At 41.0% G+C, this 13,081-nt stretch overlaps 1 protein-coding gene across 9 annotated transcripts in view; it reads right to left on the reverse strand.

Moving 5' to 3' along the window:
- Positions 1–689: 689 nt before the first annotated feature.
- The window catches only part of LOC114427111 (dentin sialophosphoprotein-like), a 130,504-nt gene continuing 118,112 nt past the window's right edge, over positions 690–13,081 (reverse strand). For 7 of the 9 annotated variants that reach the window (XM_028394904.1, XM_028394898.1, XM_028394895.1 and 4 more), the window contains 3 exons: positions 10,995–11,079; positions 10,514–10,566; positions 6,785–9,148 (listed from right to left, as the gene is read on the reverse strand). In XM_028394904.1, coding sequence (XP_028250705.1) covers positions 9,124–9,148; positions 10,514–10,566; positions 10,995–11,079 — 163 coding nt within the window. In that variant the 3' untranslated portion in view covers positions 6,785–9,123. Of the gene's footprint in view, positions 1,378–1,871; positions 1,959–6,784; positions 9,149–10,513; positions 10,567–10,994; positions 11,080–13,081 lie in introns of those variants that run through there. The other 2 variants (XM_028394902.1, XM_028394905.1) reach the window with 1 other exon arrangement.

The following is a 13,081-nucleotide window of genomic DNA, read 5'->3' on the forward strand; positions in this document are numbered from 1 at the left end:
GAGAGAGGTGGTGGCCAGTGGACAAACATTTAGTCTCGATCCACGTCAGACGGTCGATGATCGAAAAATAAAGTTTTATCAGTTCACACGAAGCCAGATCCAACAGTGTTATACTCCATGTAGTCTGAGGTGTAACGTGTGAGTTTGTTCAATAGTTATATCGAGTTTTGTTCAGTGGTGGTTCCGTCATCGAAAGTAAAAACAACCGACCTCGTTTAACTTTGTCCGCAGATGTGAGCTGTGGGTCAGACTCAGGTGCAGCTCTGAGTCTTTAAGGTGGAGGAAGTCAGACCTCCAGACACACACACAGACTTACTGTCGCGTTGATGTGTGAAGGTTCACGAAGTGCGGAGCGGAGAGTCGACCAGCAGGAAAACTCAGCGCAGCAGGTTTGGTGTGTTCAAAAAAAATGGATGGATCTGGAATGCACAGCGGCAGCCCGCAGGTGGCGCTGCTGTCATTTCTTCTTCATTCTCCTCCAGCTGCTCTCACACAGACATCATGAGTCTGAGGTCATCAGATGAATAAAATCCAGCAGGTGTCATGTTACAACATGTGTTCTGCTGGATGAAGAGCAGCATCCACAGAGAGCAGCTGTGCAGCCTAACCCTAATAAAAGTTACTTCGTTAAGGTGCATAAACCATTTTACAAATAATAAAGTTCATACTGAATATATAGAAGGACAGAGTAAAACAGAACACGGAGTTCTTTAATGATGTATGAATGTGGCTTAGTGTTGAAGTTAAATAATCTGAAGGTCTCTGGACACCAAAACATAAACAATTCCCCATAAAGGTAAACAAAACACATACATTTGTCAAATAACACCTCAGGAGGAGCTAACATCACACACAGCAATGTTGGTCTGTAACAACCTGTTTTCTGTTTTACAACGTTCAGCTCACGTTTTAACAGCAGCCTGCTGATGCTTGTAGTGTGAACATGAACCGCTGTGTGGAGTCAGTCACCTCCACTGGACAGAAGCAGTATGAATGAGCAGTCTCAGCAATACTATTATATCAAACAAACTCATGATGAGCCTGTACAGTAAGGAAAGGGTTAATACACAGTGGATGATTCTACACTGACTTCTACAGTTTAAAGAGATTTATCCTTTGTGCAGTAAAATTCTCTAAAATGGTCATTTTTTTTGCTCCTCACACACAAACAGTATAAAATCTGACAGAAATGTTTGATCATATTTAAACAAAGCAGCTGATTACATGAACTCCCAGCAGGCAGTGAACTGCAGTATAACGATCAGATAAAAGAATGAAAGACACAAAAGTCTTCGTCTCCAGGCTTCTTTCTTTTTTCAGTCTTTTCTCTTTGTCTGACCGGCTTTTGAAAACAAACGACGACTGGAACAACTTTTCCTAAGAAAAAATAATAAGAAACACTCAGCACTGCAACACATAAATATTCTCTTATGAATTAAACTTAAACATAACAGTCGTGGCATTATGTACTAACAAAGCTGTTAAAGCATCATCTCCCTGATATTCTGACTCCATGTGTTCATCACCAGATGAAACACTTATTGATTTATTTCCTGCAACAACTGTTTGTGTGTTATTTGTATTTATAATATGCAGCCAGAGAAGCACTTAGCTGAGTGGTTGTTGTTAGCTGTTAGCTGTAAAGCTAGTGTTTTAGCTAGCATCACAAATACTACAAATGTACCTCAGTCACAGCATGTATTGAAAAACCTACATGGTAATGTAGTTACATATTACAATAAAAAGTAATCTGAGTAGTGTGTTTCTTTATAACATGTTACCCCAACAGGACAGAAAACACACAGCAACACCTGAACACACCGTGTGTTTGAAACATTTAAACATGCAGCTTTTTAATCATAAAGTCTCACCTGTCAGTGTCGGCTCGACCTTTGGACCCGTCACTCTTCATCAATACATCACAGGTTTTAGAGGATCCAGGGCTGCTTGGTGCAGCTCTGTCAGACATGGAGACACTCTGTGTTAGTGTGTTAATAAAACCATCAGAACACGTCTCCACATGTTATGAAAGCATCAACATAATAACATCACTGCAGCAAATCTCTCAGCTGACAGCAGCTGAAGAAGAACACATGGATCCAACATGTTCATCACTGTCTCAGCCAGACTGAGCCCTGAAGTCTGGAAGACTGTTCGTATATTGTTTTGTCCTATATCCTGGTTGATCATAAACTGTTTTGTGTCTTTGATTCACAGACTTAGAACAAAGTTCTCTCTGGTTTGTTCCACAGGTTCAGGGTGAGGTTTCTTTCTGTATTTGGTTCATTTCCTCTAAAGGGTTAAAAGCTCACAGCAAACAATCAGCTGGTCCTCTGAGCTCCACTGTGTGACTGATGTGTCATTGATGTGTCATTGGTTTGGTCAGTGTTTGCTAGTTATCTTCACAGGAAGATGAACTCTGTCAGGAGGAAACTCTGGATCACTTGTTCCCTGAAGGACCCTGCAGAACATCCTACCTGCTCTTGGAAGACAGATCCGAGGAGTCAGAGGATCCAGAGCTGAGCTCATGTCTGTCAGACAAAGAGACAATAAGATAGTGGTAAAAACATATTAAATAAATAAATAAAACCAAACAAATGTAAACATAGTGAGTGTTTACAACACGTACAAATATACGTTATATTTTGATAACACAATCTTACTTGCTCTTGCTGAAGTAAATGATCAGATCTTTTGAACTGTCACTCCTCAAGGACACATTACTGCAGTCAGAGGGTTGAGGGCTTGGTGGAGACAATCTGCCACATGGAGAGAAGACAGAGACAAAAAGTAGACAATGAAACAAGCAAAGCACAAGTAAAGCACAGAAACATGTAGTAAAATATTAACATGTTTCATGTTTATCACATTTATAATGAAGTTACATAGTGATGACAGAATCTCACCTCCTCCTTGAGTAAACAGCTCTGCAGACAGAGAGAAATGAGTCTGTTATCAACCACACATATAAATGATCATCACAGAGAACAGAGCTGAAGTTACACAGAAACCTAGAACAGATCAACATTGTAAAGTTTCTTAGTCGTATAAAATGATTAAAACAAGTTTGGATCTTACATCACCCCATATGGGTGGTTCCTCTTACAACACTTATTACAAACATTTGTGTTTTAAACAATAATTCCTTCTTAACACTCAGAAAGTTTGCACAGCTTTAGCTACTTACTCTGTGTTTATGATCACCCCGGGTATCCACACAGATGGAAGAGATGCCTGAAACATTGTCCCTGGTAACATAAGGACATTCACATCAAGTTAGTTCCACTTTCCCTCTCTGACCTCACCATTGTATCATAAAGACTAGGGATGCACCGAAATTAAAATTCTTGGCCAAAAACCGAAACAAACCATATTATGCCAATTATTAGTACATAATTGCATTTATGGCTATAACTGTGTACTAACCTCACTACAATCAAGGCATTGCAAATGCACAACTTAATATGAATGTTTCAAAGAATAAAGCAATTGAAACATTTATTTAGCACAATATAAAAAACTAGAAAAGGGCATTTCCTGAAGAAAATGCAACTTTGATTGCTGCAGCTGAAGCGTTGCTTTGAACGCTGATGTGAAGGATTGATCTGAAGTGCTGGAGAATCAGAGCTTTGTACGCCTCTGTGTGTCAGCCTGTCACCATGGTAACAGAAGAGGAGACCTCAAAAACCACTCCAACTTTGAGAGCCTGGCGCGCGGAAACGATTCGGAATTAGAATATTCTGAATACAAGTTCGATAGAGCAGCATCTAATGAGCGTTTTAAGACTAAGAAAATGGGCTCTCTCATAGACTCCCATGTTAAAAATGATGCAGAAATTGCCTAATATTTGAAAAACTATAATGTTTTGATGTTGAATGTCCTCTGTGAGATGAACATTTTGATAGTTGAATGGCTGAAATTGGTCAAGATACACTGCGCCAAAAAACGTACGGAGGAATAAAAAAGAACAAGAGCTGTTGCCTAGCAACGGCAATCAAACTAAACTTAGCTTGACCTCACTCACGTGTACATCATATGTACATTTTATTTAAACAGGGCCAGTGCATAAATAAACATTTTGTCAAATTAAAAAAATGTCCAGCAGAAAACTACATCTGATGTCACATATACAGTAAATCAGAACAGAACAGTCTATGACTTTTGAGGCGCTGCAGGATCTGACTGAACACATCAGACAGCGAGGGCGCGCTGTGCGCTTCCCCGTCTCCAAGCGCTTCTACGCATGCACGCGGCCTGGATCTGTTCTCGTGCGCGCAGCGCGCAGCTTTATTCCCACATGTATGATCTTTATGAAGTGCAGATCTCAGGGAAACGCGTGCTGACGAACTACGAGTGCACTTTTCAATGTTTTTACTCCGCGCTCCGTCTCCACCTCTTTGCTTAGAAGACGCTTTAGTGCTGCGTTTAGAGGAAATAACGTCCTCTGCGTCAGAGGAGCGGATCTCTGTAAATAGAATCCTGTAACATCCTGTGTCGGTCGAGTTGTTTCGGTGAAAAAAGTGTTTTTCGGTGCATCCCTAATAAAGACAGACACATTATCAATAAGTTCATCATTTATGAAAACACACATTCATACAAAACGAGAGAGAGGCCACAGTGTGCGTGGATTTAAGAGTTAACCTGCTAACTTTGTGCGTAAATAAATCAAAACTAACAACCAGATAAACACTGTTACCTTCCAGGCTTTTGTCTAATAAGCACAGATTGGTAGTAATTATAATAAAAACAGATTAGCGGTAAAGGGTTTAGACAGGAGTGTAGTTTTAACTCGGGACAAAGTTTCACTTTCTGATTCTCATCTGACCATGGGGACATTCTAAATGCGTCACAGCGAGACGAAGAACAATCAAGAATCAATCGAAGCTCTAAGTCCAGCTGCCTCGATTTAAACTCTTGGAAATGACTATGACCTGGATGAATGAGAGCATCCACAGATATATGAGATCATATAATGATCATAAACAAAGTAAAATCGATCAGCAAACATCAGACAGATGAGACGATTATTTAAATGCGTCACAGCGCGCGGCCTCTGAGACTAACCCAAGCTGAGACAGATTGAATCAATCTAAATTCTACAAATTACAAACTAAACAGACTGTGGAGAAAATTCAGAAGAAAACTTACTGTTATGTTGTTTCTTTGTTTCTGCGTCACAGCAGCTGCAGCTCGTCCTCGTCCTCACCTGTCAGGAAGTGCAGGTGTTTAAGGGCGGAGCTTCCTGAAGTGAAGTTATTTAAAGAGACAGAGTGGTGTTTGTTGTTGATGGGTTTGTTGCAGCAGGTAATAACTGCTCACACTGTGAACATGGACCCTGTGTGGAGCCACAGTCACCTCCAGGTTCTGATCACTGACTGTCAGTCTGAGAGAGAGCAGAGTTCAGATGGTTTAAAGGAAATGTGTCCACAGAGACTGAGACAGCAGCTGGTACAGAGACCATGACCGCTGAACAGAAGGAGTATACATGAACAGTAAGAGCACAAACTATTAACGCTTAACAGAACAGAAATGACTTGATTCATGTAACAGATTATAATCAGATTATAATCCCAGCAGCTGTTAACACTCTTTAACACACATCCAGTCTCAGCCTCTCCTGCAGTGGCAGCAACATGTTGAACTGATTGATCCCTGCTGCTGCTTTGAAGGGAGCAGCCTGTCTCTCTGACACTGACCTACAGACAGAGACTCCTCTCTGAACGTCCTCATCCTCAGTGAGAGGAAGAACTGAGAGCAGAGAACACACAGAGTCCACAGTGAGAGGAAGAACTGAGAGCAGAGAACACACAGAGTCCACAGTGAGCACCGACTTTAATGTTCCACTGTACAGACAGTGATGAACCTGTGTGTTATCATTCACTCTGTCTGTTTCTACATGTGAGAACATGGAGGACAGTCTGACTGCAGAGGCCGTCACTGACGTGCTCATCAAAACTGAGACGTAAAAATATGGACTCATGTTCTAACAAAGTGTGTGTGGATCTTAAAGTTTGACCTCTTCACAGATCACGTGTTGACCCTCTGACCCGTCTCTCCTCATGGACGTGTCGCACACAGACCTACACAGACAGAAAGGAACGTCAGCAAAACACATCTACACAAAACACACACAGTTCCATGTTGAGTTATAACAGCAGTTAAACATCTCACCTCCTCTGGGAGATCTTGGTTCCTTAAAGTCAACGTCTAGATCTTTGGACCTGGCTTTGTTCCAGGACATGTCTCTGTCTTCAGAGGACTCAGAGACTGGAGTCAGACCAGGAGGCTGACTTGTCACAGCTACATGTGGTGGAGACGATCATTAGATGTTCCATCAATACAATCACAGTGACTTGTAGTCCAGCAGGAGAGTCTGCAGGTCCTCTGAGACTCACAGTCCACCACAGAGCAGCACACACACTCCATGAACAACACAGACTAAACACTCACCATGAACTGACTCACAATCAATAAATGTATTGATAGAAGTCAGAGAACTCACCGATCGTCTTATAAAACGTGTCACACTGCAAACGCCTGCACAGACAGGAGCTCTGAGGTCATGTGGTCAGTCTGCACATGACCAGCAGCAGGACGGGTTCCAGCTCCAGTTCTACATCTGTGCTGGTTCTCTGGGACCGTGTGGTCACTTCAACTAAAATTCACTTCAAACTGTTTAAAGGTGGAATTTTTAATAAATGTATTATTTTTCTATTTAAGATATTTAAATATGAACCACAGTATGTGAGACAAACAGAAACATCATAACACACAGAATCCAAAGTAAGCTTCAAATGATTTATTCATTCGGTTCATTGATTTTAAGCAAAAAGAAAACAGCAATATGAAAGGGTTAACATAATTTTGACCTTGTTGTTTCACAGAGATGTTGACAAGTCACAGAGATGGGGACTAGATGGAGACTCATCGAGACTCATCGACTGCCTCCTGTGCTCTTACTAATGAATCAAGACAAATAACAAATGATTGACTCATAATTAATCAAATCCAACTGTCTTTGTGTTCTTTGAAGTCAATGATCAGAACCATGTGTGTTTTGAATGCGGCCTATCAAACCCCGCCCACTCTGCAGGTTGTTGGCTTGTTGGGCTCCTAGTTGAAGGCGTCATACCCACATGTTATCATAAGCTGTGATGGTTTGAACATTGTTCACAAAGCCACAAGTCTTTTAAGGTCCAGTCAAGTCCGACCCAGGCCCCATCTCTGTGTTTAGGTACATGTAACAGATCCATGTCACAAACAACATACATGCATATCATCAGAGTATATTCAGTCTATAGTATGGAGTGATTACATGAGCTCCCTGCATCAATTACACACACAGGGAGAAGCTAACATACAGTTACAATGATGCTAAGCTTTAAAATAAACATTACTGCTTCTTGCTTTTTTTGTGTTTTTATGTTTTGTTGTTTTTTTTGTTGTACTTAATGAAACTAAAGATAAATGTAAAGAAAACCAAGTAAATACATGACATGAAATCAACTGAATAACTGAATGATTGTCTTACAGCAAAACATCTGTCACCCTGAACATCCTGAAGTCACAAGAACAAACTCAATGAGCTTCACCCAATACGACACAATTAGAATATTTCATGTCATTATTCAACACATTCACTGGAAAAAACTAAATGAACCCAACATCCAAAAAAATCATTCACTTGATGAAATAAGATTGGGGTAAGGTGTGGAGCTACTCTGACCCAACCTTTTAAACCTGTTAACCCTTTATACAAAGGCTTTTTAATCGACCACATGTGTATAAATGGAAATGATTTAGTACTGTGGCTACTCTCAGTAGAGGTGGAGGCCAAAGACCCCTCAGAATGCCCAGTGAGGTCAAAAGACCTGAGTGACAGAAACCACCGGGACTGGTTAACTGGTCAACGAGCACTGGGACACGTCACAACACTACTGGGAAAATGTGTTGTTAAGTGTGGCTCTGCACGCCAGCAGTGAATGATTCAATAAAGTCATGAAGTGTTCTAATACTTTGTGTGATATTACATAAAGCACACTGTTTGTTCTTATTATTTAGATTTTATGACCTATTAATGCAGAAATGTTGGTAAATTCCACAAGGTTCACTTTCTTTCTTGCGACTGCACATCAGACCCAGACTTATCAAACTATTAAATCATATCCAACTTGAACAGTAAGGGCTAGATGATATTAATTAAAACGATAACATAATTCCTTAGAAGAGAACACCTTTGACTCAGAACACAGACAGCAGAACGTAGGAAGGAAACTGAGAATATTTAAAGAAACTTATTAATTAAACACATTATATGCATGTGTATTTGTGGCAGGTGGAGCAGCCAAGCACCAAACACCTTATTCATATCAGGCCACAGTGCAGCAGTGCTATATATTTATATTGAACATATTTATTTATGGTCAAAATCCACACTGATGCATGAGTCTGTGTTACATGTAAAAGTATTGAACATGCTGATATTGCTGATATTAGCAGGTGAGCTTATGTACCTGTATGTAAGTTATCACTGTCTGATCGTACATATAAAACTGAATTAAACTGAAACGATAATGGACACTTAGGTGTGAACAGCACTATTAGGAACTGGCTCATCCTCCTTAGGGTGTAGTTTACTCCACCGCCTCAGTAAATAAATTCTTTATTTTAATTTTGCACTTCTACCTCACCCTTAACCTTAATAATACTCTTGTGTATTATATTTAATATTTTGTATGATATTTTATTGCATTTTATTTATGTTATTAAATGTATTTCATCTCATACAGTTTCAGTTTTTGTACCTTTTGTATTCATACTTAAGTTTTTGGGGGTCTGAGAGAAACATTTTGATTGTGAGTATGTCCTCTAACAGCAGAATTTAAAATAAAGTTGACTGTGTCTTTGATGCTAAGCTAATTTAGCAGCCTAATATAAACAGGGGTCTGGGTAAATTAGTCTGTTACTTACACTGTATTTGTTTCTGTATTTAACAGGTAAGTGGACATGTGCATCACTTTGTTAGAACAGCTTGTGATTAGGATTTCGTGGCGGTGCAGTTCCATCTGGCTGCGACCACGGTGGTGCGTTCTCACAGCCTGGATCGACCTGACGTCCCTCACCTCAGCGACGACCAGAACGTCTTTTCCTAAGAACAAAAGAATACAAATAATAAGAAACACTACAATACATAAATATTCTCTTATGACTTCAACTTAACTTAAACATAACAGTCGTGGCATTATGTACTAACAAAGCTGTTAAAGCTGCATCATCTCCCTGATATTCTGACTCCATGGGTTCATCACCTGATGAAACACTTGTTGATTTAGTTCCTGCAATAACTGTTTATAATATGCAAATGAGCAGCAGGTTTATCTGCAGACAAGTCTGAATATAGTAGCTGTCGTTAGCTAACCAGCAGTGACGGCTTTGACAATGACTCCCACCCTAACAGTGATACAGAAGAAGAAAACATGGATCCAACATGTTCATCACTGTCTCAGCCAGACTGAGCCCTGAAGTCTGGAAGACTTTCTGTCACTTACTCAGACTGAGGCTGGTCCTGATTGGAGGACATCAGCCCGTCCCTGATGCCATATGGTCCACTCAGAAAGAGGTCTAAGTGATGCTGTTTGCCCTCTATTACGCTAAACAGCTCCACTGTGTGACTGATGTGTCATTGATGTGTCATTGGTTTGGTCAGTGTTTGCTAGTTATCTTCACAGGAAGATGAACTCTGTTAGGAGGAAACTCTGGATCACTTGTTCCCTGAAGGACCCAGCAGAACATCCTACCTGCTCTTCCATGGTTAGGAAGCAGAACAGGAACGGTTAACAACAGGGTGGGCGGCCTTCAGGTGTCTGAATGTGTCCTTGGGCTGGAAGGAAACAGGACTGTGTCCATGTCCTCTCTCCACTTGTTAAGGTAAGATAATCTGCTCATCATAACGGTTCATGTGACATAACCGGACGAGCTCCGCCACCGGACAGGAGGTCATCCAATCAGAAAGAGACTGAGAGTTTACATCTGAGTTAAGATGACTAATTGGTTAAAAAAAAAAATCAAGGAAGGCCGAGAGGATGCTGAAACCCAGGTTGTCCGGGCAGTGAGTATCTTCAGTTCACAATGAGCAGAGATTTTGTTTTAATATTGTCAGAGCTTCTTAAATTTACTTTCTCTTTACAAATTAGTCACAAAAATTGATTACAAGTGTGAATGGGGTCTAACTCATTGATTCTTGCCTCCAAAGCAGTAAATAAACTGCACTTGTTCCATCTATGACTCTGACTGAAGGAGGCAGGTGAATAAGCATTTGTCACACTTTGCAGGAGAAACAGATAGAGAAAGAGATCATGCAGTGACAGACAGTGCTGAGAGTTTTTAAACTAACCACAAAAACTAAACCCCCACAGTACACAGAGGTTTGATAGTTTGCTAGTTACAGCTGGTCAGTGAGTCAGTGACAGAGCACCTAGAACACCAGGAGATCAGGAAATGATGATTACATTACCTCATAGATGAACGACGAGGAGGAGGACGACCTTCAGGAAGTTCACCTGAGACCTGAGGTGAAGACAAACATTGAACTGTGAGACGCTGTCAGGGTGGAGCAGCAGCCTCCATCAGGTTCTAGGACTTAGAAACTAAACATTCTTAACACTACAGTCAGAAGCTGTTGTTGTTTGTGTGTGGTTCATGTGTTGTTGTTAGATCCTCCCTGCAGCACCTTCTACAACTTTGTACCATGAACCACATCAGCTGCTGAAGTCATGTTAGTTCAACATCACATCCACTCAGACTGAACTCTGCTGCAGATGATATTAGCAGGTAGACAAGCTAACATTAGCCTGCTAGCTGTAACTTATCACAGCAGAGGTCACTGAGGTCACTGCTAACAGCTCTACATGGACAGTTACTGTGTGATGATTCTGTCATTTGTTCTCCTGTCAACATCAACACAACACACTGAGCTGAACAAAGAGAATAAATACCTTGTGTGACTTCAGGTGCCTCATGGACTGCAGAGCTTCATCTGGGGTTTGGGGTCTTGAGGATTCAGGTCTTGGTGGAGAGGATCTGGCAGTCACAGAGAGAAACATCAGACACAGACTCAGTCTGGGTTTTGGTCCTGATCAGAGGACCAGCAGCTAGCTGTGATGTAGCTAACATGTCCACATGTTCAGTCTTCTTCTGTCGTCACATGAACACATGAAAATATAAAAGTGAAAATATTCTCATGTCATACTCCATGGTGGTCTGTTCCTCTGTTAGAATCTTTGGCTTTGTTCTCTGAGCTTTTTAATATTTGTTGATGTTTTCTTCTTCATAGTGTGACTTCCTGTTCAGTTTTCTTTGCAGAGTTTTGTTTGCTTGTGTCACTTCCTGTCTCCACCTGAGTCTGCTCACTCTCTCCCTGTGTATTTAAACTGTGTGCTTCACCTTCATCAGGTTGTGTTGCTGCTCTTTGTTTGGTCCCTGGTCTCAGTTCCAGTCTACTCTTACTGCTTCAGGATCTCTGCTTGTTGTTCATAAAGCTCATCTTTTGTTGGAGAGGTGTGCAGTGTGTGTCTGTGCTGCAAACTGTAACACAGTATCACCACAACATGGTCTTTGTAACACAACAACAACACTGTCACTGTTATCTGTCTGAGGATCCAGCTGCTCCAGCTTCTAGGTTCAAACTTTCTGCTGCTCTGGTCTCAGTCTGACTTTAATAATAAGATCTCACCTCTCAGGATCTGATCCTTTAAAGTCAGCACCTAGACCTTTTGACCTGTCACTCCTCATGGATCCATCACTGCAGTCAGAGGATTCAGAGGATGAAGCTCTGTCAGACATGGAGAAACACAGAGTTATTTAGTTTAGTTTAACATTTAATGACATCACCCCCTCCAGCTCAATAAAATCTCACCTGTCAGTATCTGGTCCTTTAAACTCATGATCCTGCTCATCACTCATCATGGGTTCATGATCAAGGCAGTGAGCTCCTACCGCAGGGAAGTGCAGAGGTCTGTGGACGGGCAGGTGCTCAAAGTGAAAAAGGGGCACATGGAGCATGAATTTGAAACACCACACAGAGACACCCTGTACAATGTAACTGGTTGAATCGAACCAACCCATATTCATAGAGGGGATAAAGGAGGGGTGGAGGTACAGCCTATATCCACAAAGCCATAATTCAAGCTGTACATTTAGGACGTATGAAGGTAATGTGTTGAATTCATAAGCTGTAAAAATATTTGGAGGGGGACACCACTGGGGGAGGGGGGTGTGGGGGTCCTCCCCCAGAAAGGTTTTAATGAAGTAGAAGCCATTTCCTGCATTCTGGTGGATTTCAACAGCTATTTTACCAACAGAAGTAAAGGGTTAACTAAACAACTTTTACTGAGAGAGTCAATAATAACTCCTTATTTATATTAAGCAATGATGACAAATATAAAACAAACTGACAAGGAAACAGTTCTGTCAGCCTCATGGTGGAACTACACTAACAGGTTATTAGAACAAAATATGTTTACATCTGTTACTTTTTAACCTCTCTGCCACAATGATCTTAACCACAAAACCATCACAAGACCATCAGCTGGACGGTCAGATTTTAAAGAACAGATCAGATTAAACAGATTAGAAACAGATTACTCAAAGCCTCCAAAAAAGCTGCAAAAAGCTGCAAACAGGTAACTTAGTTCACCATGAATCCAAGTTACGCACAAAGTACTGGATACCACAGGTGAGCTCAGTAGAGGCATAATTTCCAGATGTACTGTCTGCAGAAGGCTCAACAGCAGGACAGGAGAATGGCAGATCTGCCTCCGTTCACCAATGTAGGAGTCAACGTCTTTGGGCCTTTCGAGGTCAAAAGAGGGCGAAGCCATGTCAAAAGGTACCGAGTACTCTTTACTTGTCTCACCATAACAGCTGTCCACATTGAGATTGCTCATAGTCTGAATGTTTGGGGTTGGGTGGGGTGGGTGTTAAAATGTAAAAGATGGTTATATTGTACTTTCCTGATGTATTGTACAATGATATCTTAAAATAATAAAACATACTTGAGGAAAAAAAAGAGATTGCTCATAGT

The sequence above is a fragment of the Parambassis ranga genome, chromosome 22, assembly GCF_900634625.1.
Source record: "Parambassis ranga chromosome 22, fParRan2.1, whole genome shotgun sequence".
Classification (NCBI taxonomy): Eukaryota; Metazoa; Chordata; class Actinopteri; family Ambassidae; genus Parambassis; species Parambassis ranga.